A 27,043-nucleotide genomic window follows, 5' to 3' on the forward strand; every position below is an offset into this window, starting at 1 on the left:
TCGAGTCAGAAATGATTTTTATTACATCTGAGTGGGGCACCAATACAAGTTTTAAAAATGAAATCTAAATCTTGGAACAGAATGCCTATTATTGGTTAAGCTTATTTGCCAGACAAATCCAGGAACCAAAGCGTCAAACTAATGGAGCCTCTCCCAGTGATGCATTCACTGACAAAGAAACAAAAAAAGGTAAAAAAAAAAAAAACAAACAAAAAACACACACACTCGTATGTTGTCTAGGTAAATGCCACCTTAGGACCAGATGTCTAAGACCGAGTACCATATACATACTTTTAAAGCATCAAATATATTTTATAAGCTTTTTTTTTTTTCTTCAACAGTACAAAAACCTTAGTGGCCCCAAATCTCAAAAACATAGCGGCTGTGAGTGAATGCAACTCGTGAGCCAAAAGAGCTTTAGTGCATGACTTGTCATGGAAACAATACAAAGAGCCTTGCTCAGTATTGTGAAAGCGAGTTGAGGGGGAATAATTTGGTGCTAATTGAGATAACATTCTTGGAGCAGGAGCCTTCTTAGTCCACAAGAGGGCAGCATGAGAAAACACACCAGCTGATTTTGAATTCAGGGTGAGGAGACCAGTTTAAATGATAGTCGCAATCCACAGCATTTTATTTTCCACCCAGTTATAAGTTTCAAGTCGTAAGTAGGTTTTCTAATGTGATCTTTGGCTGACATCACAGGAAAGTTAGTAAAAGACACATTACCCTGTAAGGCAAATGGTGAAAAAAAAAACAAAAGAACCCACTGAAAACACACAAAAACTCTAAACTCTGTGTGTGTGTGTGTATATATATATATATATAAGATTCAAGAACCGACAGCCTCATGTTTAAATGCAATGACACTGTAAGTTTGCACCAGAAGGTTTGGGCAACAGTCTGAAAAAAACTATCCATGTTAGATTAAATGGGCAACATCACATAATCAGTTGGTCACAGAGTTATAGACAAAGCTGACAAAGTAACAAATAATCACAGACAGCTGAGTAGAAAACTAATTTAGCTCCACCACCTCTAAATTCAACTGTGACCACAATTTGCAGAAAAACATAACCGGATGTCTTGTCCGAAGAGCCGGTGGATTTGCAGCAAATAAACGTGTGCACCTCAATTCAAAGGAAAGCAAACGAGTGTGTAGTTGCATAGATCAGCCAGGTGAGCATCGGTAAAAAGTCAAAAATTAGCTTTTAGTTCGTAGCCAGCAAAACGAAAAAGGTAGTCGATAGTTGTAGCATTTAAAAGGCGACAGCTGAGGCTTTGTGAGTAAAGTTTTCTAAATGAAACATTCTCTATTTTGCGGGCGCTTGCAGGCACTGAAACTTTAAACACAGGGCTTTGAAAAATTGTTCTCACCTGCTGAAAGTGTTTACGTTTGGTCATGCTACAATCGCACCGTCAGCGAGTTTCAATGGGATTTTATGTGACAGAGAACACCAAGTAGTGCATAATTGTGAAGTGGAAGAAAATGAATACATTATTATAAGCTTTTAATGCATATGTTTTCATCCCCTTTTAATTTGATGCCCCTAAATAAAAGCCAGTGCTATCAATTTCCTTCAAAGGTCACCTAGCACCTAGATAAATGCAGCTGTTCTCTGAGGTTTGTTTGAGGACAGTAGTGAACATCCATGGATATGGCAAAGCTGCACATCTACTGACATTACACAAGCAGGATCCAAGAACCTTTACAATCCAAAAGGCCCTTTTTGTTCTCACTTCTCATAAAATTACATGATCTAGAGCTGCAAAACCTCCATGCCAGCTCAAATTTTAAGCTTACAGTAAAAACCTGGTTTGTGTTTTGGTAAAAAACCCCGTGAATGTCTATCTTATGATTTTGGAACAAAAAGAATATCAAAGTTTTACAGTTTTTAAAGTTTTTCCCTGAACTGAACATATTCATGAAAAAAGCTGAAAAAGAATGTAGCTACAATGGGAAAAAAATAACAATGACACAACAATTTCTTGTATTATTGGTGTCATTGCTGAAGCCCTGCTAAAATATGCATTTTTATTGCTTTTAAATTGAACAAAACTGTCAACCTCAGCGATTACCTATTCAGTTATTAACTGCCACTGTGGAGGCAAAGCACTCATGGAGCGCCACAGCTCCGGTAATCTTTCGGACTACAAGCAAAACGATGTTTGAGGAAGTAAAACGAACATTTCTGCCTGCTGTTAAACACAGCAACAGCAGCGTCCTACTGTGGGGATGCCTTTGCTTCTTGCAGGACATGGAAGCTGGTTAGAGTTAATGAGGAGATGGATGGAGGTAAAAATCTAGGAGCTGAGATTCACCTACCAGCAGGAGCTACCACCATAAACAGTGAAATGCTTTAGATTAAAGGACCTACAGGTGTTAGGATGGCTAAGATCTAAATTCAAATTTTGAATTTGTGGCAAGACTTGAAAATTGATGCTCAGATATGGTTTCCATCTAATCTGATTGAGTGTGATTTATTTTGAAAAGTAGAACTTGCAAAAACTTCTGTTTATTTGCAAAGTTGGTAGAGACACACTCAAGACTTCAAAATCTAACTCAAGACTTCAAAATCTAATTTCAACTTTTCCAGAGGCTCTGAATTCAAATTCAAGGCACACTTCTCATATTTCTTGTTGTAAAAACAAAAAAAACATATTGTGTCTCTGTATTCGTCCACTTCACACTCATGGTCTTCTTTGTGCCATTTTGTCACATCAAATTCCTATAAAACAAATTGACGTTTGTGGCTGCTATGTGACAAAAAAGAGAAAAAGTTCAAGCACTACTAATAACTTTGCAAGGCACTGTAGAGTACAACTGTTTTTAAATTTATAGGACAATATATTACTGTGAGCAACGACAGATGCAGAGATGATGAAATCAGTTGAAATGCGCTGAAGTAGTTAACATAGCTTACGTGCAAAAAGACTCAAAGGTCAGAATTACCATTTACAGGAGCTGGCAGTCAAAACGGTGAATGATTACAGAGAATTAGATTCTGACTGCAGTGTGAATGCGCTCTAACTATTGCATAAACAGTGACAGCTGTATTTCTTACACAACTGTCTGTTAAACTAGTTCAGAAACTACTAGGGGATCAAAGCCAGTTTAGGTGTCAGGTCTTGCTGACCTTAATATGCTGAGACAGGCTTTGTGCCAGTTTAAATTTAGGAGATGAAAGTGAGTCTATGAGCAGCTGCGGGGCGATAGACGTGAAGAGTTCGTGTGGGTTTATACGAAAGCATAAAGTGAGAGTTGTGCAAAAGAGTCGACCGTCCGGCTACCCCACTGTTTGAAAGTTATGAAACACATATACCGCCTTCCTAAATATTGATCTGGTGGAGGGGAAGAAGCTGGGATGAATGGGTTCAAACCGACTGAAAAGAAACAGGAAATGTTAAAACGACAAGATGTCTTCTGTTAGCCTGGATGAACGTTAGCTTACACGTACATACTCATGAACTGTGCTTAAAGTTAAATGTTAGCACATGCCTACAATAATCTCACGGATTGTATCTTCCAATGTGCTTTTTTGGCTTCATACACGACATAACTCTCTGGGACACAGCAGCAGGCTACAGCGGCGGCGGGTTTGCTGAGTATTTTGGCTCCCTGGCAGTTTGAAATCATGCAGCATAGTCACAACTTGGCCAAAGTGCATATCAGTGAGAAAACGTTTTACACATACAGATAAATGCTACTCAAGACATCAAATCCAACACATGGATATGTGCTTCGATTGATAATGTCACAGAGACAGGAGACAGAATTGGGAGCTTGGTTCCTCGCTCTGCATTGTTCAGTTTAGTTGTTGCATTGGGTGGTAGAATACGTCGCTCCTTTGTGTGCTCGATTACCCTCAGTTGGGATGTTTGTGCTTCTGATATTAAAACTGTTTTGCAGAACACAAGGATTTTGGCTTTGTTCTTTATGCATAATCACATATCCAGAGCGTTGTGTGTTCCTGTGTTACTGTAATGCTGGTATCGCTCTTTTTGCCGAAAGTTATGGTCCAGGTCCCAGCTTTAGGTGAGAGGGTCCAGGCTATGCGGGCCACGTTAGTCCAACTTCCAGGTTTCATTATTACACAGCACCATTCTGGTCAGGGGTGAAGCATCCGTTAATCTTACAGCTGCTTTCTGTGCTCTGGCTTTGAGAAAGTTTCTTCTTGGCTTTCCAGCGCTGAGCGAGCGGCTCCATGAACAAGGAGAGGGATGAGAGTAGGTAGCAGAGGCCCGCCAGGTAGAAAGAACAGTCGTACGTCTGTGTGTAGTCATACAGAAACCCTATGAAAACAGAAACAACATGATCTTAGTCTGCAAAGACTATAACAGAGTGGTTTTGATTCACCAGTATCTTTCCTCCAGTCAGCCACAGTCAGAACGACTTCCCACTTTTTAAAATGACTCGATCTAAAACCTTTTGTGGAAGTTAGAAGCATTTTTTAGGTAATTTACGTTTTCTCCCACTTTATTGGACATTTTTAAAAACTATTTACTAACAATTAAGTTTAGAATATTGTCATACCCTTGGCAGATTTATGTTTATGTTTTAATTTCACAGACTTTTTGTCTGACAGGAAGTAGCACAGTGGACCTCCACCTATTCACATTTCATTATTCACAGATTTGTCTGTGGAACGTAACCAATAATCTGAAAAGTTAACCATGAATTTTTTTATTGAAAATACTCACCACACATAACTATTCCACGCAACTATCAGATAATGTCTTTCTCAAGTATTTCATTTGATTACATCAATATTTATTAGAAATACAAAGGATGCAAAAAACATATCGCTTTAGGCAACAGTGACAACTTTTAAAAATATCTTCTGGCCAAAGGTCATTTCTCCCACTTATCTGATAAAGTCTGTCTACTCTTAAACTAGCTTAACATTGCCAGAGACCCATTTTAATGCAAATTCAAATGCAAATGCCTGAAAACCTTTTCTAAATGTTCCAGGTCACCAAAAGGGTAGAATGTCTCTGATCAGTCAAATGTGTGCTGTGGGTCATTGTCCTAATGGCAGACGCAGACCTTCACCCCACACCTAGTTTTCTGACGTTGGGAAACAATTTGCTCTATAAGGTTTTGGTAATCTCTTGACATATTCAAATTCTCCAGGTTGCATACAGAATAAAACAGTCCTACCTGTTTTTTTTTTACTGCAGGTGCTGTTTATTTTATGGGCTTCCTGATAGTGTAAACAATTCGGTGCACATAATTCCCGGAGTACTTTTATGTGAGATATATTTTTTTAGAACAATTGTGTTCAGTGATCACAAAGACTGACTGTATCTCTCATCTCCAAGGAGCCACATGGCCAAGAAGGAGTGTGGGGGCGAATACTTAATTTCAATTGAATTCATTCAAAGTTTCAAGTCAGGAAAAGTCGACTCCGCTGAATTTAGATTTATGACTTTTAAAGTTGGATAGATTATGTTGGACTAAGTACAGCAACAAGCAAGTCCCGCTTATTCTTCGACATGTTGCATCACGTCCTAATCCGAATTAAGATTTCTGAAGTAAAAAAAAAATCAAGTGACAAAGTACAACCATGTTTCTAAAACTGGCAGCTTTAAATATACCTGTTAACCGGCGAAAAGAAAAGGAGCCGAAGCAATTTATTTCTCAAGAGTATCAGAGATGCGTCATAAAGAACTCAAAATACTGTGCTATTTCAAAAAAGTTCAAACATGTCATCTCTTTTCTCCATTTCCAGTCAGCTGTATAATATTTTAATATTTTATTATTGAACAGTTTATTTTTTCTCAAATTCTCCAATTTTTGGCTTACAGTCAATAAAACAAAAAACAAATTCCGTTTTCATGACATATATATTCTTCATAAGGTTCATAAAAAGTATTTGACAATGAAATCTTATAATCACAATCGTAAAGAATGACTGCTTACCACTGTCTAGTAGACAGTCACTGACTACCTCCACAGGGACAGTAAGCCGGAAAAGTTCATCTACAAAGCTGCTTTTTAAAGAGTGTTGTATCATAGTATGCTGACGGAAAGTTGAGTGGAGGGTCACAAGCAAAGGCGACCAGGAATAACGGCCTTAAGAGGATTGTGTAGCAAACCCCATTCAAGAGTTTCAGGGTGATTTACAAGGGGCTGACTGTGAACTGAATTGGTCCTTCCACAACCTCTGCGTTGGATGTTTCCAGGACGCGGGCTACAAGCGTCACATTCCTTCTGTTTTGTAAACCAGCAACGTCAGAAACATTGTACCTGGACTAAGGAGAAAAATTACTGGATTGTTGTGTCATGGCCCAAAGTCCTAAATTCAAATGAAAGAACATTTCTCCTTTGTTACGGAAATCACGATCCCAGAGTCTGCAGAGTTATGTTCTTTCATTTATTTAATGACTCTGCCTTCTTGCTTGAACACAGTAAATAAATCACGTTTCCTGCAGAAACCAGTGCAGCACTGTGACTGGTTCAAACGTTCAACAAACCTCATATGTCAAAGAATCCAAAAGTTGGATGAGATTAATTGAAAACTTGTCTGACAGCACTTGCTACACCCTGCAGCCAATAGGAAAGCTAGTCATTTTTTTTAAATAACGTTTCTCACTCAAATGGAGAGGATGGTAAACAGATCCTCAAGATATTTCTGTACCACCCTAAAGGGGCCATTCATCGTGTTTCAACTGATGCAATCTTCAAGCTTCATTGGGAGATTTGCAGAACACCATTGACAAGTCAGTATGTGAAAGGGCCCCCTGACTTTAACTTGTGCCAAGTGTTACCAATTAGGGCAAAGGGTGGTGGGGTGTATTTTCCTAGAAGCATGAAAACAAGAAGTGAGACTATGAGGTTTTTTTTTCTCATGAGCAGACATATCCCTTATTTTTTGGGGTATTTTTTGCCATTTACAGAAGGTATCAGCAGATCAGATGTCAGACAGATGACCTGCATTACTGTTATCTTTTTCAGCTGACCTGGAGAAGACATGGTTTGAAAGGACTCTGACCTGATGTAACTAAAATACTGTAACAAAAACCTGATCCCAGATTAGAAACAGCTCTCTAAGACTACAAAAGGAGAGATGCCATCAGTTAAATAAAGTGACTGGAGTCCCCTATGAGATCGGCGCTGTTATTCTGGGGGATATGGCCCTGTAACCTACCGTGTGTTTTTCTACAAAGCCAATTGAACATTTCTAGTATGTAGAGAGATGAACTTTTACTGTACATTTTTTTCTCCTGTCTGCTTGAGATTTTTTTTTTTCTACTCCATAGTGTCTACATTCACACAGACATACATATACACACTTTGAGAGGCGGCAAGGAATTCAGGGCACAGAAAAAATATGAGACAGGAGGCCTATCAACTTGTCAAACATCACACTTATGCCTTCATGCCTCCCGCCCCTTTCACCATCCACACACACAAACATACTTTCCGCCCTTAGCTCTTACGAAACCCTGAAACATGCACAAACATCTCTATGGCCCTCTGTGTAACGAATTACTTCAGAAATGTAAAGCCATGGCAGCCATCCAGTGCACATGCAGAACTCATAAATGTGTTTGTGTACATTTGGGAAAAGTGGGTCAGCACATGCATAACTCTTGGTGAATTTACAAGAAGAGGTCTGCTCACCTGCCAGTGGAGGCCCAGTGAGGCAACCCAAGCCAACAAAGAACATGGAGAAACCCATGGAGTTATTGAGTTTCTCCGACCCAACAAGATCAACCTGCAAAGCAGAAAAGCACACATATCACTTGACATAATTAAATTTGAACTAAAGCTCCTTCAACTTACTTGTGCTTACATGCTACTTGGATAGTTTAAAAAAAGTTTAATTTTCACATTTCCATAGTGTCTGAGTTTTGTGAAACTGACATTTCATATAAATTAATAATATCGGAGTTGACTGTAGACTAATGGCCTCCACCATCGCCACATCTCAATCCAACACAGTACCTTAAGGATCTGGTAGAACTGGGTAGAACTGGACATTGTGGAAGTGCAGCTGACAAATGTCCAGAAACTGTGCAACGGGGTCACATAAATATGGACCAACATCCAAGGATAAAGCTATGCCACAAATAATTAAGGCACTACAGAATTCAAAGGGAGGTCAAACCTCACACTATCCTCTAATAAAAAACCCGGCGATTGTATAATAAAACTAAAGTATGTTTATTTTGTCTGATGTACATCAATGAAGAAGCACAAAAGGAAATCCATCAACACTTCAGAGAACGTTAGCCCCTGTCCCTGACTCGGACGCTTGATGCCCAAGCAGTAGAATGATTTTACAAAGACATCAGACATTCAGCAATGAATGTTCACCGGCTTCGGTTCAGTCTCCATGGTAACTAACCATTATTCTGGCCAATGAATGGTGACGGTGATGCTTCCCACTTGGAAATCCCTCACAGTGCCTTGGAAATGCTTTATAATTAATAAGGAATCGATCAATCAGCAAACTTTACCTTCCATTTGGATGAGGTCAGCTGTCATTACAGTTCCTAAGAAATCAAATTCATCTGACAACAATGACCACAGACCAGAGGCTTTAACATCAGTAGTAATCTTGAGAAATATGTTGTGTCCCTCTTAAAAATCTGAGATCATTTCCAGTCCGCCTGTAGACCAGGATGGGGCATAGATGAAGCCATTAATGGCATTACTCCCCTAACTCTTAAACACCTTCAAAATCCAAAGGCCTACACCTTATAGATTTTAGTTCTGCCTTTAATACCCAACAACAGCCTCACCTGTTCATTAAGAAATTGCACCAGATGAATGTTAATCCTTTTATCGTTACATAGTTTTATTCTTTTTCAACTAACAGATCACAGCTTAGAGTCAGCAACACTCAGCAACTCCCTGTCTCCCTCCCTAAAGGCTTTTTCCTTGTTTAGCAGTTCCTTTAGTTCACTAGTGAACCAGGGTTTGTCATTAGGAAGCATCTCACTGTTCTGATGTAGATTGTGCTTTCCATACAACTGTTTATATCGTTGGTCACCACCAAAACAACCCTACAGGGTTTCTTCAGCTTCCTCTGACCACTTCCTCAGTCCTTTTCTTTACAGGTTGTCTCTGAGCAAGAGTTTTATATTTTGAGCAAAGAAAAACTTATGGGAGGATAAAAAAAGGTCTGCTACTGAACAAATACAGGTAAAAGTCCCAGTAATTTAGGCTGTCATATGTCAGAGGCATGTCTCAGCTTGTAAAGCTAATTCAGTGGCATGCAAATAACCAACAATCCGTTTTCAGATTATTGGTGCGATGTAATCAAATCTACAGAATAACCAATGATTCAATCAGTTGGACCGCCCACAACGACAGTTGCAGAAACATTTCCAACGATTTCTCCAGCCGTTATTTAATTATGTAGCGAGTATCACGCAATCCAAACAATGCACTTGATGTGAACTCAATGGATGGGCAACACTGATACTATGAAGGTAGCAGAAGTGGAAACTGATACAATGAGACAGAAGCATAAAAGATTAAATGTTCATAATCAAAAAGATAATTTTAAAAAAAATCTAATTATTTACAGTTACTGGCTTACTTTCTCTACTGATTAAAAAAGATAGAGACTGTTTATGAGACTCATCTCCCAGACCTTGAGACCAAGACAAGCCCAAGCTTAACACTTAAATCTTCATCTCTGGATTATATATATTGTTTTGGTTTAAATAGGAAACATATGGCATCAGAATTGCTAAATGATGGGTTAATTCCCCCCCCAACAACAACAAAAATCATTGGTTTTCCTTACCAGGACAGGCAGCAACAGAGCCATGTAACCCCCGCAGAAGATTGCAAAGAAGACCGCATACACCATCAGCAGTATGTAGGAGGTGGCCAGAGGGGAGAGCATGTTGACCAAGCCACAGAGGATCAGGTAGGCTTTGTGGAAATGATATTTATGAAACAGGTTCCTGTCTGTCACCCAACCTGAGGCCAATTGGGCAATAGTCTCTGTGATACCTGGAGCAGAGGCAAAGATGAGAAACTTGTGTGAATAAAAGTGAAATTTAATCTAAGTGGGTGTGAAAGGTTTCATTGATCAAAGAATGCAAAAAAAAATGACACACATATAGAAATAAACTACAATAACAAATATTCACACCATCTGATTTGACTGATTGTTGACTGTGCCTGAGTACGATGACGAGGCAGATTATGGACTTTTCTCTGCTGAGGTCAACTGGAATGTGATCGGCAATGCGGAATCTGCAGTGGTATATTGACCGTTGCAGGAATAGCTACAAGCAAGCAGTGCTGAGCCTCTGATCAATGAAACAAGCTGGTCCTCTGCATATTAGAGTAACTCCTGATACCCTTTGTGGAATCTCAGGGGTGTCAGTGCACTGGATCTTTTGATGTCTTAAGTTTCTTAGACTTTGAAAGAACGCCTCTGCACTCTTTACCTAACAGAATCCAAAACCCTTTGTCTCCATCGGGGTTAAAGAAGACGACATGAGGCAGCTGTGCAATGTTTATGTGTCCTCCTCTTGTAATCCGAGAAATGTCCTGGTGTGTCCACTGCTTGGACACTGACGAGATGTGTCTTTGTTTGTGTGTTTTAGCCTCAGCAGGTTGGTTTAGCCCTGCAGCTGTTCCTGTTCAAACTCATCACAAAGCTGTTTAAATTTGGCCTCTCCAAGTAGCAGCACCTCAAGCCAAGTGCATTGGGGACGTTGGTTTTGTCCGTTACCCTTCACTGTATCAGCAAGTAAAGAAATTGTTAGGGTTGGTGCTATGCTGGATTAACTCCCTGACCCTGACAAACAACTTCCAGTCCTTGGTATTATGAAATGCTGAAGGGCAAGAAGAAATGCTAATCAAGTTTCTTTAAACTGCGACATTTTGTCAAAAGACTAAATCAAAAGGTTATAAAAGGCATGTTGGTTTTCCCAGCTACTCTGAAACCACTGCTGGCTTTACTTGCCTTTTTTATTTTTTTGCAAGCACAGCCTCATCAATACCCCTCAGCAAAGTGTCTCCCACTTCAGAACTGGACTCAGACAAAACCAGGACCTCCTCTTGTAACCAAGCCAACAACTTTACGCTGTTAGTCGTTGCCTAGCGACTCCAGTCGGCTCCAGTTTCGGAGGGGTGACGAGCACACTGACCCAGATGACAGCGGCCTCTCTTTCCCTTGGCCAAGTCGATGACAGCGCTGAGCTTGAATAAGAAGAACAGTGCGTTCTGGGGGTTTGCAGCTTTGTGGTGTGAGCGGCACCCGGTCTTCTTTTTCCTCTTTTATTACGGAGCAAGAGCAAGAGCAAGAGTAAAAAGAATGCATCTGTCCTGCTGAGCGCTGGAACAAAGCTTAGCAGTGTAAACCCAAGGAGCACTGAAGAAAACTCAATCACTGGAAAAGTTTTCACACCCCTCAAACTTTTTTGATTTCAACCAGAATCCTTTTGGCGTTTTATGATATAGATCAATGCAAAGTAGCACAAGTAGAAGACAAAAAAATTAATTCACTCCATTACTAATAAAAGGTCACAAAGTGTGGCATGTGTTTATATTTAGACCCTGGTACCAATAAATAGTGTAACCAGTGCAACAAATTAACATCAGAAGCTGTCTTGTAAATAAATAGAGCTCACCAGTGTATAATTTAAAATCAGTATAAATCCAGTGGTTCTGTGAAGGCCTCAGCGGCCAAACTCTGGGAAATTGTTTAATCCATGTTTTGGCGTATAATCCTCTGTGGCACAACTGAACACCTGCCATAAAATGTGGTCAACCACTGAAAGCATGGGTTGTTGGACCGCCCACAATGGGTAAAAATGTGCAGAGCCATTGTTTTTCAATATAGTTACAATAACATATGCGGATTTTAGTAGTATATTTTTTCACTGAAAACTTCCTGCATTGAATTTTCACAACAAAATGGCACTAAAAGTATAAGAGACAGTATTTTATTTGACTTCATGTTGGAAACTAAGTACTTTTGTTTGCATTATGTCCCCACAAACCTCAACATCCAGTAGAAAAAAAACTATATATATATATATAGCCTTGTTTTATGTTTTTCTTTATTTTGAAACCTAAAAATAAAAATGCAATATCATATTTCTGAAAAGGTTATGCAACATTTGTGGCTCAAAACAAGTTTGTTTTGCTGGACTGAGGGCGGAAATGGCTCTTTGGTTGGTAAAGGTTGCAAACTCCTCGCCTAAAGTGACAGTCCGAGCAAGGAGAGCATTAATCAGAGAAGTAGCTAATGGGCCTGTGGTTACTCTAGAGCAGTGGTCCCCAACCACCGACCAACTACTTCCGGATCTTTTATTTTGAAAATCCTAAACCGGATTTTACCGGTTACGTCTGCGCGTCATAATGAAACAACATCGGAGTACTGCAGCGCACCCCCCACCCCCCACAACAGCATGGACTCGATACTTATGACGGCTATATTCATAAATGTTTCCTTTTTCTGCTGGCTTACACTTTTTCACAACAATAACTGATAACGATATGCTGCAGTTTTTTCTTTAGTTTCCTCAAAGTTTTCTCAACTTTCTGTGCAACAAAATGATGTACCTTTAGTTGGCTTCCAATCCCCCCCTCCGCCCCCAACTCTTTATCGATTTGTGGCCTAAGATTTGACTGAAAACAAAACGTGGCTCCCTTAAAAGAGAGTACTTAAATAAGACAGTACTGAACTGCTTCTCTGAAAGGCACCTCGGCTCAGTTAATACTGTATCTGAAAGCTTGCAGACAACTATCAGTGATTACATTATAAAACATAAGTGCTTAAATGAGCAACCTTCAGGCATTTCAATTATTCACAGTGCCTGACAAAGCACTAACAGAATTACATGTCCATGTGGTTGGTGGACAAATGTTAATACCATTTTCTGGTCATATGGAGGGGCCTCGTCAGTTGTATACTGCTAAACCCACCGGTCCTGGCCAGTGGACCAAAGTTCAGCTTTTATGTAAGCGCATTCATTACATAAGACTGCAGAGTCTGAGTAGCGCACAAATAATTAATGCCTAAAAGTTGACTGAGCACTTCTTTTGCATCGCTTAGAAGATCCAGACTGGAAAAAAGAGATGGACCGCCCGCTGCACAGTCCCTGCAAAAATAAAAACATGAGATCTGCAAAATACAAAGACATGCAAGCTGAAGCCTGTCAGAAGCGGATCCTGTCAGATCAGTGGCTCTAAGTTTTGCAAAAGCATTAATGATCTATAAAACCTACTAGTTATGTATTTTATTGTATGTTAAAGACTAACCAGTTACCTGACGAAAACAAAAAATAAACAAACACTTATAAGGGCAGCAGACAGATTTTACAAATTTAAACTCCTGTGAAAAGTACAAGTGTCCAGTGTAAGTATCCCTAAAGAAGAATACAACTAAACTCAACACATAATTTTTATTTTTTTTTTTATTTACCTGTAGAGTAAAATTACGTTCATAGTTTAAATGCAAAAAGATGTTTCCAGTAAAAGCTGATCGTTTCTTTATTTGGCATGAATGAGCCAATTTAAATGTATTGGTGGCTTTTTTCAAGGAACCTCTTGTTTCCAGTTCTTACATCATCTGTTGGCTCAAGTTCAGGACTCATTCTAAGCTAATTCCAAAGATCTAATCTCAGTGCTGTTCTTTGGTGGAGGAAGATGTTTGATTCTGATATTGCTGAACCACCCACCCTCTACTTAGTTTTAAATTAGGGACAAAACTCCTGATATGTTCACTTAAGTTAACTAATGGCCACTCAGAATAAATCTCTCCATCACTGAGGGCCTTCTGGCCTCTATGAAGCAAAACAAGCTTGAATGTTTCAAACATACGGTTCTTATTCAGGGACTTACATTTACTTCTTACCTAAAGGGGCACTATTATGCATTGTCCAGGCACATAGTGCCATTTTATAGCACGATCCAGTAACTATGTTACCTTCAGTGTTGTATATATCAAACATGACATAAGAAATTTGGCTTCACAATTTAATGCCTTGAAATTGGCCTTTGTCTCTTTAAGAAGCTACTACTGTTTCCAACACGTGTTATCAGCATGCTATCCCAACAGTGCTTTCCATTATACTGTTTACAACCGTTCTTAGGAGAGTTGGGCTGAGAAGTAGTTTACATGACACATAGTTCCCCGTGTTGTTTGATAATTGCTGCTGCTGCTAGTCTGCGGGAGCTGTGCGTGGGTGGGTGGTGGGAGACGACAGGTGCTCTGTGAGGTGGAAGCTCAGCTGGTGGCTGCTGCTCCAAGGACTAACTTTGTGGGAGCAAGCGTTTAGGCACCCCGAAGAGTTGCCATGGGAGATTCAAGGATTTCTTTAATACCCCCTCTTTAAACTAAAAGGATCTGTGGTGTTGTCATTCACCATCCATCCATCCATCCATCTTCTTCCGCTTATCCGAGGTCGGGTCGCGGGGGTAGCAGCTTCAGAAGGGAGGCCCAGACTTGTCATTCACCAAACATGGTCAAATTCTGCTCCAGCAGTCCTCGTCCACAAGCTATTTAACAATCTGAGCAAGGTTCTCTCTGGCAGCAGTTGTTTTCTATTTGCAGTCATGCAAAATCATTGTTGCTCAGTGATTTTCTGATGTCGGACTCATTAACAAAAGTCAATGCAAAAGCCGTCTTTATCTGTGTAAAAGAAACTCTAGAATTTTCTCTGAACTCACAGGTTATTAAGTCCCTTTCTTTTACAAGCTCTTACAACAGTACCAAATTAAACGGAAAATGGTATTTGAAAGTGCTGGAAATATTTGTTTGGCACAATTCCTATGCTAAATGAAGATTCATGTATGCTGAAAGTTGCATTTAAAAAATAATAAAGGTAAATAAGTACTCTTGTACAAATAGCAAAACTTTTGTTATAATTTTCAGAAGTGAATGCCTATTAAGTCAATTGACTAATGCTAGCCTCACCTGCTACAGAGATGATGAATGAAGCATCCATGGCATCAATCCCCAGGTTCCTGGCCCTGGCAGACAGGTGGAAGTACGGGATGAAGTAGGCCAGTTGACTGAACACCAAGGACCAAGTGTAGATGCAAAAGAATGGGTCCTTCAGCAAAGTGAAGTCCAATAATTTGGGTTTAACGACGGCCACTGCAGTCGGCACACCGGTGTGTAGGGGAACTCCAACAGTGGTGGAGCCATTCATGGTACCATTCATGTCCGCTGGGCTGTCTGGACTTGCAGGCTTACACTGACCTAAGACATGTTGGGGCTCATGGCCATTTATGTTATTGAGTACCAGTCGAGTCAATTCAGGGTTCAATAACTGGCTCTCTTGTCCATGAATGGATTGTTCTTTTAAGTTTTCATTGTCCCTGTGAGGTGTAGGAGAGGACTGGAGAGAATCAGACTTGGAGACACCATTGGATAGAGGAGAAGAGCTGCTCAAGCAGCTTTTAGGATATTCCTTCTCTGCAGAGCTCTTAAGGGAAATAGAAGGGCTCTTTTGGATAGGCAAAGATGTAGAGTTTGTGACAGGTGGCTTCACATTAATGGGTCTCAAAAGCATCCCAGAAGCCACCAGGTTCAGCATGAGGCCGCCGAGAATCAGCATTGCACCTACGGATGACAAACACAACCCGCGGCATAAGATTCATGACACACAAGAGCTCATCCAAAAAGTTTTCCTTCCTATCCTACCTTGCCAGGCATACTGGTCCAAAAGCAGCTGGGTGAACGGGGCCAGGGCAAAGGTCAAACCCATTCCAGATCGACCAATCGCGTACGCGGTCGCCAGCCGTTTTCTGAAGTACAGCGCTGTGATTACTGAAAATGACTGGTATAGTAATGCAAAGCCCATTCCTGACAGGAGAAAAGAATACATTAGTGGGATTAATCTCTGTTTCATTGTGAGAAACCTGATTTCTGAAAAGTAAAATGAAGTAGCCACCAACACTGAGCGACAACACCATTTATTTTCACTTGAACTCACCGACTATCACTCCCATGCTGATGTAGAGGTATATTACACTGCTGGCAAAGATGCTTATGATGAAGCCTCCGCTAACTAGCACTGCCCCAGCGATTGAGGTCACCCGCGGTCCCAATTTGGCACAGGCCACAGAGGCAATGGGTGCTGCAGCACAAGATTTTAGATGGTTCTTTGCGCATATTTAATCACTTTCAGTTATTAAATACATATTTGCGTATGTATGAACATGTACATAGAAAGATTTGTGTTACTAATCAGAGGAAATAAGCTAACAGACAAATATCGTTGTCACTCCCACCTCCAGACAGACGTAAACTAGACATGATGGAACCTATCCAGCTGATGCTCTCTGCCGAACCTCCAAACTCATCTTGGAATGCCACAAAGAAGATCCCAAAGCTTTTGAGGGTGCCCATCACAAGAACATTTACCTGCAAGTACATACAAATACCAATAAATAGAAATGTATTAAAATGAATACTTGCTTTTGTTAGGCACATAGTTCCTCTAAAAGACAGCTGTAATTAAAACAGAGGTAGATTCTAGAGCAACCTCCTTAATACAATCCACGTTAAAAAGAAAGATACTTGCTTTAATATTTATTTATATAGCAAAAGATTTTATACAGGAGATGTTTCATTCATGTGGCATTAAGAACTAAATATACAAAAAATAGAGCCAACACAAGAAGAACAGGTAGCATCAGGTGTAGCATCGCAATAGACAATGTGAGGTGGAAAAAAAAACAACAAATACAATGTGGTCAGATATTCATGTTGAGCTATTTATTTGGTTTAGATTGAAACAATAAAAGTCTTAAAGTAATCACAGACATTTTAGAAGCATTTGGGATTTTAGTGACGAATTGTGACATAAAATGTAAAACAAAAATTCAGAAAAAAGAAACTGGGTCAGTTCATCATACCAGGAAACAATGGAGCACCACCATCCAGCCCCAGCCTCCATCTGGAGGGTCAGCATACTGAATTTCTTTCTCCTTCTCCTTCTTTGTGGTCATGGCGTCTCTGCCGAACAGATTCATGGTGGCCTTTGTTTCACTGGAAGCAAACAGAAAAATAAGCAAATGGATGTTGATTATTATGCAGCATTTTAAAGGTATGTACACAATATATTTCTTCACCCTTCACCAATTTATAACATATGATATAACAATAAGATTGTTGAGCTGTCATATTTCAAAAATGTGAGCTCTACAGCAGCAGGAATAAGTTGTTTTGCAACACAATGTTTGCATTCAAAGTGATTTTACAGATAACATTTTGTATTACACTAATAATAATTATTTTATAACAACAAATTCACTCAACTTGAAACCCTCAACTTGCACTGGCAAAGTATATCGTTCACTAAGATGTGAATATAATAAAAGCACTGTCGTTTATAAGATCAGGATGGATGAAACACTGCATAAAGCTTTGCAAAACCCATAAGCTCTTAAATGTGCACATTTTGCCATGAAACTGCATCAGCAAGAAATAGATATCCCTATTGGGATTTTCAGATTGGACAGTCATTGTATTCTTGAGAGTATCCATGACTTAGCAAAAGTTGTCTTCTATCCCAAGTTATATGTTTCTGCAGAGGATGCACAGACACAAGCTGTGTTTCTAACTGTACTGTAGTCTGACTACCAACAGTCCATGGTTGACCTTGGACTGCTTTGATAATTTCTCTGAATATTCTTTCCCAGAATCATTCTCCCAGGACTTAGAGAGATCTTTAACAAGCCCTACTAAAACAACAGAAGCCATGTTTTGCATAATAATTGATCAATGTTAACCACACAGGGCGTACTCTGCCTCTCAGCCAATGGCAGCTGGAGGAGCCCTTGATCGATCTGATAGGTGGACGGATGCCAAACACAAAAAACAAAAATAGAAAATTGTTTCTGCCAAACACAGCTCCACCAAACTAGAAGCAGCAGCAATTAGCAAACACCTGCTGAACCTCTACCACCAACCACTCATAAGAATGGTTGTAAACAGCATAATGAGAAACATTGTCGTGATGACGTAAGAAAGTGGAGCGTCAGAAAGAGAAAGAGCTTCTTAAAGAGACAGAGGCCCAATTTCAAGGAGTCAAATTGCAAAGTCAAATTTCTTTTAAGTTATATTTGATACAGCATTTTTATAACTGAAGGTAACCACTTAATTGTGCAGATACATAACACTGCCCCTTTAAACACTAGTTATTCTTATTGAGAATAACAGAAAAATGGAAGAAACAGAATAAAACAGAGCAAACCATTACAACCACAGTGAAATACTCACAGACTAAACTGGAACAAAACTGCAAGAAGTGCCTTGTAAGTAAAAAGAAGCAACGATGAATTACTTTTTAGGTTACAAATCTCTATTAGTATTAATTTAGTAAAATCAGTGGTTGCATAATGTTAACTTTATCATCTACAGAAAGACGTTTTGAAGTTTTTTTCTGTAAATTGGCACACATGGGGGAATTGTTTGATTGCATATTCTTGTTTTTTTATAGACTAAGAATAAAACTGTACTTTGAAACAACAACAGAGTTGGCTGATGCTTTCCTCCAAATTTGTGTATTTAGCACTTCCAGTTTGCAGAAAATCTATTTGCATATATAAACTCTTTTGCAAGCCACCTCTTGGTATATTGTGGGGATTCGTGGTTATGCAATAAAGCCAGCCCCCGAATTTCAAGCCTACTTGCCAATTCGGAATTGGGACACAATGCAAGGTCAACTTTGATGCCCCGTTTCGCCGTTGCTTCACAAACCAAACCAAGACAGAGAAAAAACTTTTCAGGCTCGAGCTTTTTGTGCCTTATGAAACTCTTTAAATCAATCCATCTCTTGGCAGATGAGAGATGGACCATCACTGGATTTTCCTCAAACCTTCATTCATTATGAACACAACAAAACATTCATCTATCAGATATAAAAGTCTAGGGCATGGCTGTTTGTATGTCTCTGTGTTGACCTGGCAACCTGCCTCTCCGTCAAAGACCAGCCTCCCGGCGATGCGGCGCAGACATGTGGATATAGACAATGGATGAATGGATGAAATGTTTTTTTCATGACTTGTTGACGTAGTAGCTTCATAAGCCAGCGGTGTGCTGTGCCCTTTAGGGTTTCTTCATTGCACCAAAAATATTACACAATTTTGCTGTCACACGTAGAATTTATGATTACTCTGCTCAGTTTTTATGCATGCACACATTTCTTCAGGGTTGAATGTAGGGCAGCTCATTCAAGCAGAAAAAAATATTGCCCATTTAAAATCATCCAGTCATTAAAAATTCTTGCACAAGACAATTATAGATGATGAAGTTATCTCTAAATTATGTGTACAGTCATCACTCTCGTTGCATAATTCTGTTGATTTCTTTACATGATGCTTCGTCCTCAAAATTCATCCATTAGTAGGTTTTCCAAAAGCTTATAGTTAATATTTGATCTTATGTCACTTTGCCTTATTCAGTAGGTACAGCAGGACGATTCTGGCTAGTCTATTTTTACAGCAAGCCATCACAACCTCAGGTTTATTTTCCTCTGAAGGGCTCCATGTGCCTCTCTGACCGGAACAAACTTGGTTTATTATGAGGTTTTCCACATCTGGAATCCACAATAGCTGATGACTATGATGCAAATGTGCTAAATCAGCACATTTGCATCAGCACACACATGTTGGATCATCTTTGGACTGTGATGCTGGCAGGCTGTTGAGTCCAGCTCCACATTAAGACCTCTAAAGGAGAATGTGACGAAAAGGGAACAAAGTCCATGATCTTGTCAACAAGGTGTGACAGTGAATTAAAGGGTCGTAGAGGGAAAACATATTTAAGGCTGAATTGATTTGAAATTGAAATAAAAAAATTAAAAGCAGCCGTGTCCAGGAGGAAGTAGGGTTAGAAAATAAATTAATAAAAATATACAGTATATACCAATAAACACATAACCAATATACGTCCAATAGCATATTCAATAATTTCACTTAACTCCGATCCAGAATTGCAAAGCATTCTGGGGGATGTAGGCAGAGGAAAGGCATTAGCCGCTCAGCTCACAGCTGGCTAAGGTGGGTGGCATCAACTAACTCACTCACTCTTTGGTTAGCTAGCAACAACCTGTTGAGCAACTTGTGCAACAGTCAATTTATCAGTGTCCCGTTTTGGTGAGTCTATGTGAAATGTAGCCTCAGTTTCCAGTTCTCACCCGACAACAGCACTACTCTGTGTGATTTTCTCCTACCACAGCCTATCTGCTTCAAGGTGTGATGTGTTGTGGGTTCAGATTATATTCTCAGCTAATCTCGGTTACAGCGACTGGTAATTTGAGCAACTGATGCCTTTCTTTCATTTAAAAGCCGTCTGTTCATTTCCCTCTGACCTCCAACATCAACTAAGCAGTTTGTTGTGCCTCCAGCCATGAAGGCCTGAACTACAGGGAACAAAGAGACTGGTTTAAAACCCGTTAATCCTAGAATTAACTGTATTAGCCCACTTTTAGTTCCAGGGGGAGGAAGAGGAAGAGCTTCAGGAAAGGAAACTCTTTCCTGATGATGTCATACGGAGTATTTAACTCTAGTAGGATGTAGACAAAGATTGTTCCAAGTAACCCAGGATCCTAAGTAACATCAGATCACTGTTTGTGTACCCAGAGTTTGCATTCTGGCCAGTAAAACAAGTCTGCAGCCGTGTCTTTACTCCATCCCTGGAGCTGAGTGGAGGAACCTCAGTAAGAGCTACCGTGTCGACGCTCCTCCAGCTGCTAGCAGAGGAGGTCCAGAGTCTGTAGTTTTCCTGAACAATGCTAGTAATTTTGGTCAATTGACCAAAAGGTTATTGATTTCTAATTCAGAAAATCATTTAATAAAACTTTATTTACAAATAATGAATTATCTTCACTTTTGCTTAGCATTGTGAACTGGTTGTTTGAACACATACCAACTGCTGCAATTTAATCCTAAAAGTAGTTTTAGTTAGCGTAGAGCAAATTTAGTATTATTTCCATAGGTCTTTAAACATAGAGAGAGACAGACAGACCGACCGACCGACCACCAAAAGTGGTTGTTGGTGACTGCTGACTGCAAACATTGACATAGTGTATGTCACCTGCAAGCTAGAGAAATTGATTTAGTTTATCATCATCTACAGACTGCAGACATCTCACTAATCAAGGGAAGATACAGGTGGTATTGCCAAAGGTTTTGGCTCTAGCCCAACATGAGTCATAGAGCCACAAAGCTGAAAGTCAAAGTTTCAACATCAACATAAAAAGTCCTGAGTGCTAAACTGATTTCACAGTCTGACAAAAAAAGTTGTGCTCCACTGCAGTGACAGAGACACTCAGAGGAACTGAAGGGGTTAAATATTCCCTAAATGTTAACATTATATTTAGTAGTTTATTTTCTTGTCTTTGACACTTAGATGTAGAAAAGACAAGCATACAGTAAAAAAGGCCACCTTACGCTTCAAAACTGTCGACACAACTAAAACTTAAACTGTCATGACAAAACACAGATTTATTTTATATTTAGCTCATTTTTGTAAAAGATCAAATAAAAGTCCTTACTCCGAGCTGAGGATTTGGTGTTTGCAATGATCAGAAGTGAAGAGTTTCACATCCTAGACCTGAAGCTGCTCAGAGGCTAAAGTTCCTCCAAGCTGATGTGCAGGACGGATCAATATTTTACCTTTAGTTATAGTAACTGCTGCACAAGTCGTAAAAGCTAAGCACTTTAAGCTGTGGGGTCGTGTGCTTTTGACACTCAGTTGTATTTTCTTTAAGTCTCATGTAGACGAAATCTGAAATTATAGTGCTGTAAAAAGAGTATTTACCACCTCAACTATTTCTTCTACTTTTTGTCACACTTAATGTTTAACATCAAACAAGTTTATATGTTAGAATGAGTTAACCAGAATAAACCTACGCATGTATAAGGTGATTATTTCATATGTATCTCTCCAGTGTATAAACCCATTTATCTTTATAGGGTCATGGAGGTGAAGCAGGGGGTGGAGAGGTGGGGATTATATCTCCAGCAGTCATTGGGTGAGAGGCGGGACAGGTCACCAGTCCATCGCAGTGCAATATAGAGACACACATGACAAACAACTGTGCACTCACATTCACACCTAAGGACAACTTAGAGGAGAACAGTTCACCTAACGGTCATGTTTTTGGCCTGAAGGAAGCCGGAGTACCCAGAGAGAACCCACTCATGCATAGGGAGAACATGCAGCCAAGCAGAATGACCCCAGATGGAGATTTAAACCTGAGGTCTTCTTTCTGCATGACAACAGTGCTGTCCACAGCTCCTGCATGCTCACAGTCCGCTCACGGTCCCTCATTCCCACCCATGTTCCTGTCCATATTCATATCCACATAATGAGGAACAAACTTCCGATGGAGACACACCCAACTTGGCTTGAACAGAACCAGACATTAACTGGCTACAGAAACTTGACAATGGCTAGAGAAGGGGCTTTTGTGACCTAATCAAAGAGGCCACAAAAGAATCTGAAACTACAACCAAAGCCTGTCTAAGTTGAAGTCAATAGTAATGTTTCAGCAATAAGATAGAGACTGGGTGAAACTGACATAAATGAGGGATATCCATTCACCTCAACAGGCCTTTAAAGCTAAAAACCTGCATAATGGGTAAATAAAACAACTCTACGATGAGGAGTGGGTCAAAATGCCTCCACAGTTACTTCAAAGATGAATTGCAGTTATTATAAATGACATATGTTTGATATGTCTGGCTGCTACTGCCTCTAATACAGCCACAACCAGTAGAGGGAAACAATTATTTTACATTCAGTAGGAGAGACTGATTTCATAGCTTTCTTACTTATTAAATGAAGACATGATGATTTAAATTTTGGTTGATAATCTGAAACATTTAAATTTAAGCAACAAACAGAGGAAATCAGTAAAACGTCAAATGTTTTTTTTTTTAGCACTGTGGATCATAATTATGCAAAAACATAAATTTCAACATGAATTGAAACTTTTAAAAGCCCCTGTCCTTTGTAAAGTTTTAAAGCACAAAGTGTTATTCTTGTGGGAAATGACCTTCACTAACGCAACAAGTCAAGACAAACTCTTTGTTTTATGAACATACTAATGAGTGCATTTGTCACTTTTTACAGCCAACAACTATAATCAATTGAGGGTAAATTAAATTGTCACTAGGGGAGAAAAATCCCTCACACTTATTTTTTAAGTTACAACTATAACAGCATATCCTGTGATATTCAGACAGGGGTGGCCCTATTCATCTTCACAATAAAAATCCTAATAAATTTGAACTTATGATCTTTTAATTGAAACATTTTTCTACAGCGTGGCATATTTTTACAAACCTCACCAATATTTGGGGAAATTTCATATTTCTTGGTAGCCACCAAAAAGTTCTGGCATAATTTTGTCAGGATTTCTAAACACTTTTTGTATCAAAATTGTTCAAACTCATTTCACCACATATTTGACTTTAAAAGAAAGTCCTCACTTTCCATAAAATGGTTGCGGTGTTTGGGTTACCCTTCTTTTTCCATTCGAACACTAGTTTTGCTGTGTATTTGGGAAAAACCTAAGTGTCAGACAAATAAATAAATACAAAAAAGCTGAATGATTTAATCGCCCATCTATTAGGGGAATCTTTTATCTTCACTCTGTAAAGGAGGAACCGGACAAACAAGTCTTTCTTCCTGCTCAGCCATCTCAAAGCAGTATCAAAGTTCAGTGTTGTAGCTTTAGTCGTTACGATTGACCACTCTCATCCCATCAGCTTGAACTGGAAATACCCGATACTCACTGATCACACAGTACAGTACAATCAACGCTCCAAAGGGAAACATGAGATAAATGAATGATCACATCAAAATTGACGCCACAAACCACTGTAGCTTGCTTTTCAGCTGTTCTACTTCTCGTTCTATCACAAAAAATACTCTGAATAGCATTTAGCTTGTTTTTGGGAATACCTCTAACGCTGTCTTGGAGCCGTCCCTGAAGGCACTGCAGGTGAAGAAAGGACTCAGAAGTCCTATAGCCTCATTCTAAGGATTGGTGAAGAGCACTTGGAACTACGGATGCAACCAGTTCAGCTTCAAACCTGAAAGAAAAATTATGCAACAATGAGAACCGGTACAGACTGTAACTCTTTCCGGACTAAAATATGTCAAAGTATAATCTTTCTGCAAAAAAATGTGCCTAATTACAATAATTTACAATTTAACAAGATGGGAAGTATCTTGTTTATATAGGATCAGGTTGGTGTGGAAGCATTTCACTGCATTTAAGACATGAGTCGTTACTTTGTAAATGCTTTTCGTATTCATTCAGCTATCTTTACTTTATTTTAAAAGTTGTTTAGTAAAAAATCTGAAGAAAAAAAAAAGCTTTTCATGGCACTACATCAAATTAACCGCTTATAAACATAACCTTTGCCGCCTGCAGGGATATGTGGCTCCAGTCCTAAGACAATACTTATAGGGAATAATTTAAAAATATATATTTTCAGTCTGGAAGAGAAAAGGGCATCAAGGATGAATTTAATAACCTTCACTGACATTAAATGATTGATAATAAACATTCTTTCCATGTTCAGACAAGCCTTCTCCAGGTTTTGCAAGTGTTCCAACTGCAAAACATCACCACACCTGCAATATAAAAGCCGCCATACGAGCAAAGAGAAGTTGGGATAAACATGTTTGGTCCCTGCTTCAACCGTAACAACCCAACTCACCGGGTTCAATGGGTTTAATGTTTTCAAATGTTTTTGTCTTGCTAATTTACATTTCTCATTATCTCAATGTGAAAGATCTATGCAGGCAAAGAAAAAAGAAAAAAGAAAGCACTCAGAGACTGAGAAGGAAAGTCAGCAATCAGATTGATAACATTTTTGCCGATAGCTGCTTCTGAACCGGCATGTCCTCAAGCAAGGAGCTGCAAACCCGACGGCATAACTCGAATTTTGAAAAGGCGTCATTCCTTAAATAGGAAGTTCTGAAGGGCTTAGAGCTAAGGCAGGGAAAGCAGCTTCTCCAATTCAATCCAATTCAATTTATTTATATGGAGTTAATTCATAACACGTCTTCTCAAGGTGCTTTGGAACAAAAGTCATTTCAATTCAATTATACATACATTCCAATTGATCTACTTATTTTCTGACAGAGTAACGTGTTCACGAAAGTAGGTCAAGAAACAGGACCCCCTCCACAACAGTTGCACATGTTACTCTGACGCAGCAAAAACACTCAGTGTATAGTACTGGATTACATTAGAGAGAAGTATCCATGCATCTCATTATCAAATGAAAATCAATTATATAATGTATCTATGGGAGATTGGCTTTGGTAATCTCCTCCTGCTACATTGGCTGTTAACATTGATCCAAAGATCTCCAACTGAACTTGCAGTCTGAACATGTTTGCTTACATACTTATGACTAGAGCTGAAGCAGATTGACTCTCCAGATCCAGTGCATATTTATATTTAAAAAAGTGGCCATCATACTTATTTACTCATAGTAGTGGATCCGGTCATGTTCAAACTTGACAGTAACCTACTTTTGAGCAGATTACTTAATGCCTTAACTGTTTCATGATCTTGCTTTTTTTTTTTTTTTTTATTAACGATTTGTTGTCTCTCAATGAGTTGTTTTTAATGTAGCCATTTTCTCTGCTTTTAGTCCTTCGGCTGCGACTTTGACAACTGCTGTAGTTTGGAGCCGAGACCCCGAAAACCTATGGATCAGATTGTGTAGTGAATAAAAGGTGTTTAGCTGTAAGCTGCAGGCTTAGTCTCTTAGGAGCGAAGCACAAAACCGCATTATTATGGGGTGGAGAGAGAGAGAGAGAGAACAGAGTGGTCTTACCGTGCGCAGCTGCGGGTCGGTTATCTTTAACATTGCGCCCCTTACTCACTTCTGAAAGAATAAACTAAAAAAGGGAGAAAAAAAACACAGAGAGACACTTTAAATAAATAAAAAAATCGCAATGTCATTCGGTAACAAGAGCCAAAACTCAGCGCAGACTTCAATGTGGGTGAAAAGTTTTGAGCACATAAATTACTGGAGGGTCACAGAGGATGACAGGTCGGGGCAGTAAAAGCATGACTAAAATGTTGCTGTCAGTTATAAGACCTCTGGATAATGTTCCTATAATAAGGAGCAACACATACCTGTAAACTTCCCTCTCCTGTCGCCGCCGACTCGCCTCAGACCCTATTTCCCCCACACTTAGATTGATTTGACGGGCTGCGTGAGAGGGATTTCTCGCGTGTCTGGAGATGCAATGCGCGCTCCCGGTGCGGGACTGTGGCACAAACTGCTGCGGGACGCTCTGCTCTGCTGCGAGGAGGAGGAGGATGGCCTTGCCATAACTTTCGCCTCTACGCGCCGGAACAGCAACTCCTCATCTCTCACCGCAGCCTCAGCATCGCTGGCCGTGCAGAGGAGCAGAGAGAGAGAGGGAGAGAGAGGGGGTAGGTGGGGAGAGGAGCCCTCATCGATGGGACAGCCACGTGATTGGGACGTCGCAGTGAGCCCCCCCTTGTTTCTGGGTGGGTGCAACTATGCGTATCAAAATCCTGCGTACCAACACAGAGTTCGCTCAGGTGCGACACCAAAAGACGTCTCGTAAAAGTATTCATTCCCTTTTGACTCTCCTCCATTTTTTCCCCAAATAAACACCATAAACTTTTAGTGTATTTTTATTAAACCCCGAAATACTGTGTCTCTAAATAAAATCCTACAGCAGAATGCAGAAGGAACACAGCAGACAGGTCAGGGATAAACTTATTGACATGGTTCAAAGGTTTCAAAACTATATTTCCAAACTCTGAACGTCTATGTCAGTCTCTATGCAAACCTGGCAGACACACAACTCAAGAGACTTGCACCTGTAATTGAAATATATTTCACCAAAATACAGTATATTTACACTTTTCACAATTTTATTTTGTAAGTCATGTAGCATTTGTTTCCCCTTTCTCAATTACGTATTATTTTGTGTTTGCCTATCGCATAAAATCCAAATAAAACCCCCTGAAACTTGTGAGCAAACTGTAAATTCTTTTTGCAAAACGCTGTAGGTCCCAAAATATTCTCCGCCCAGCT

The 27,043-nt window shown here is 39.6% G+C and overlaps 1 protein-coding gene across 1 annotated transcript; it reads right to left on the reverse strand.

Annotated features, from left to right (window-relative positions):
• Positions 1-26,502, reverse strand: slc16a4 (solute carrier family 16 member 4). Its single transcript, XM_028016740.1, has 11 exons — positions 26,107-26,502; positions 25,802-25,865; positions 23,907-24,037; positions 16,847-16,979; positions 16,220-16,352; positions 15,922-16,065; positions 15,630-15,791; positions 14,898-15,548; positions 9,762-9,973; positions 7,625-7,718; positions 1-4,290 (listed from the first exon to the last, which is right to left on the reverse strand). The coding sequence occupies exons 4-11, from the start codon at positions 16,961-16,963 to the stop codon at positions 4,088-4,090; spliced, it is 1,716 nt and encodes a 571-aa protein (XP_027872541.1). The 5' UTR covers positions 16,964-16,979; positions 23,907-24,037; positions 25,802-25,865; positions 26,107-26,502; the 3' UTR covers positions 1-4,087.
• Positions 26,503-27,043: the final 541 nt, after the last annotated feature.

Source organism: Xiphophorus couchianus, chromosome 1, assembly GCF_001444195.1.
Source record: "Xiphophorus couchianus chromosome 1, X_couchianus-1.0, whole genome shotgun sequence".
Taxonomy (NCBI): domain Eukaryota; kingdom Metazoa; phylum Chordata; class Actinopteri; order Cyprinodontiformes; family Poeciliidae; genus Xiphophorus; species Xiphophorus couchianus.

Bases quoted from the DNA above. Each gene is read 5' to 3' on its own strand.
- slc16a4 (XM_028016740.1), bottom strand. From the start codon at position 16,963: ATGAATCTGTTCGGCAGAGACGCCATGACCACAAAGAAGGAGAAGGAG. The intron at 16,353-16,846 runs GTATGATGAACT...ATGTACTTGCAG, and splicing joins TGGTGCTCCATTGTTTCCTG to GTAAATGTTCTTGTGATGGG. The intron at 9,974-14,897 runs GTGAGGCTAGCA...CCTCTGCTCCAG, and splicing joins ATTCATCATCTCTGTAGCAG to GTATCACAGAGACTATTGCC.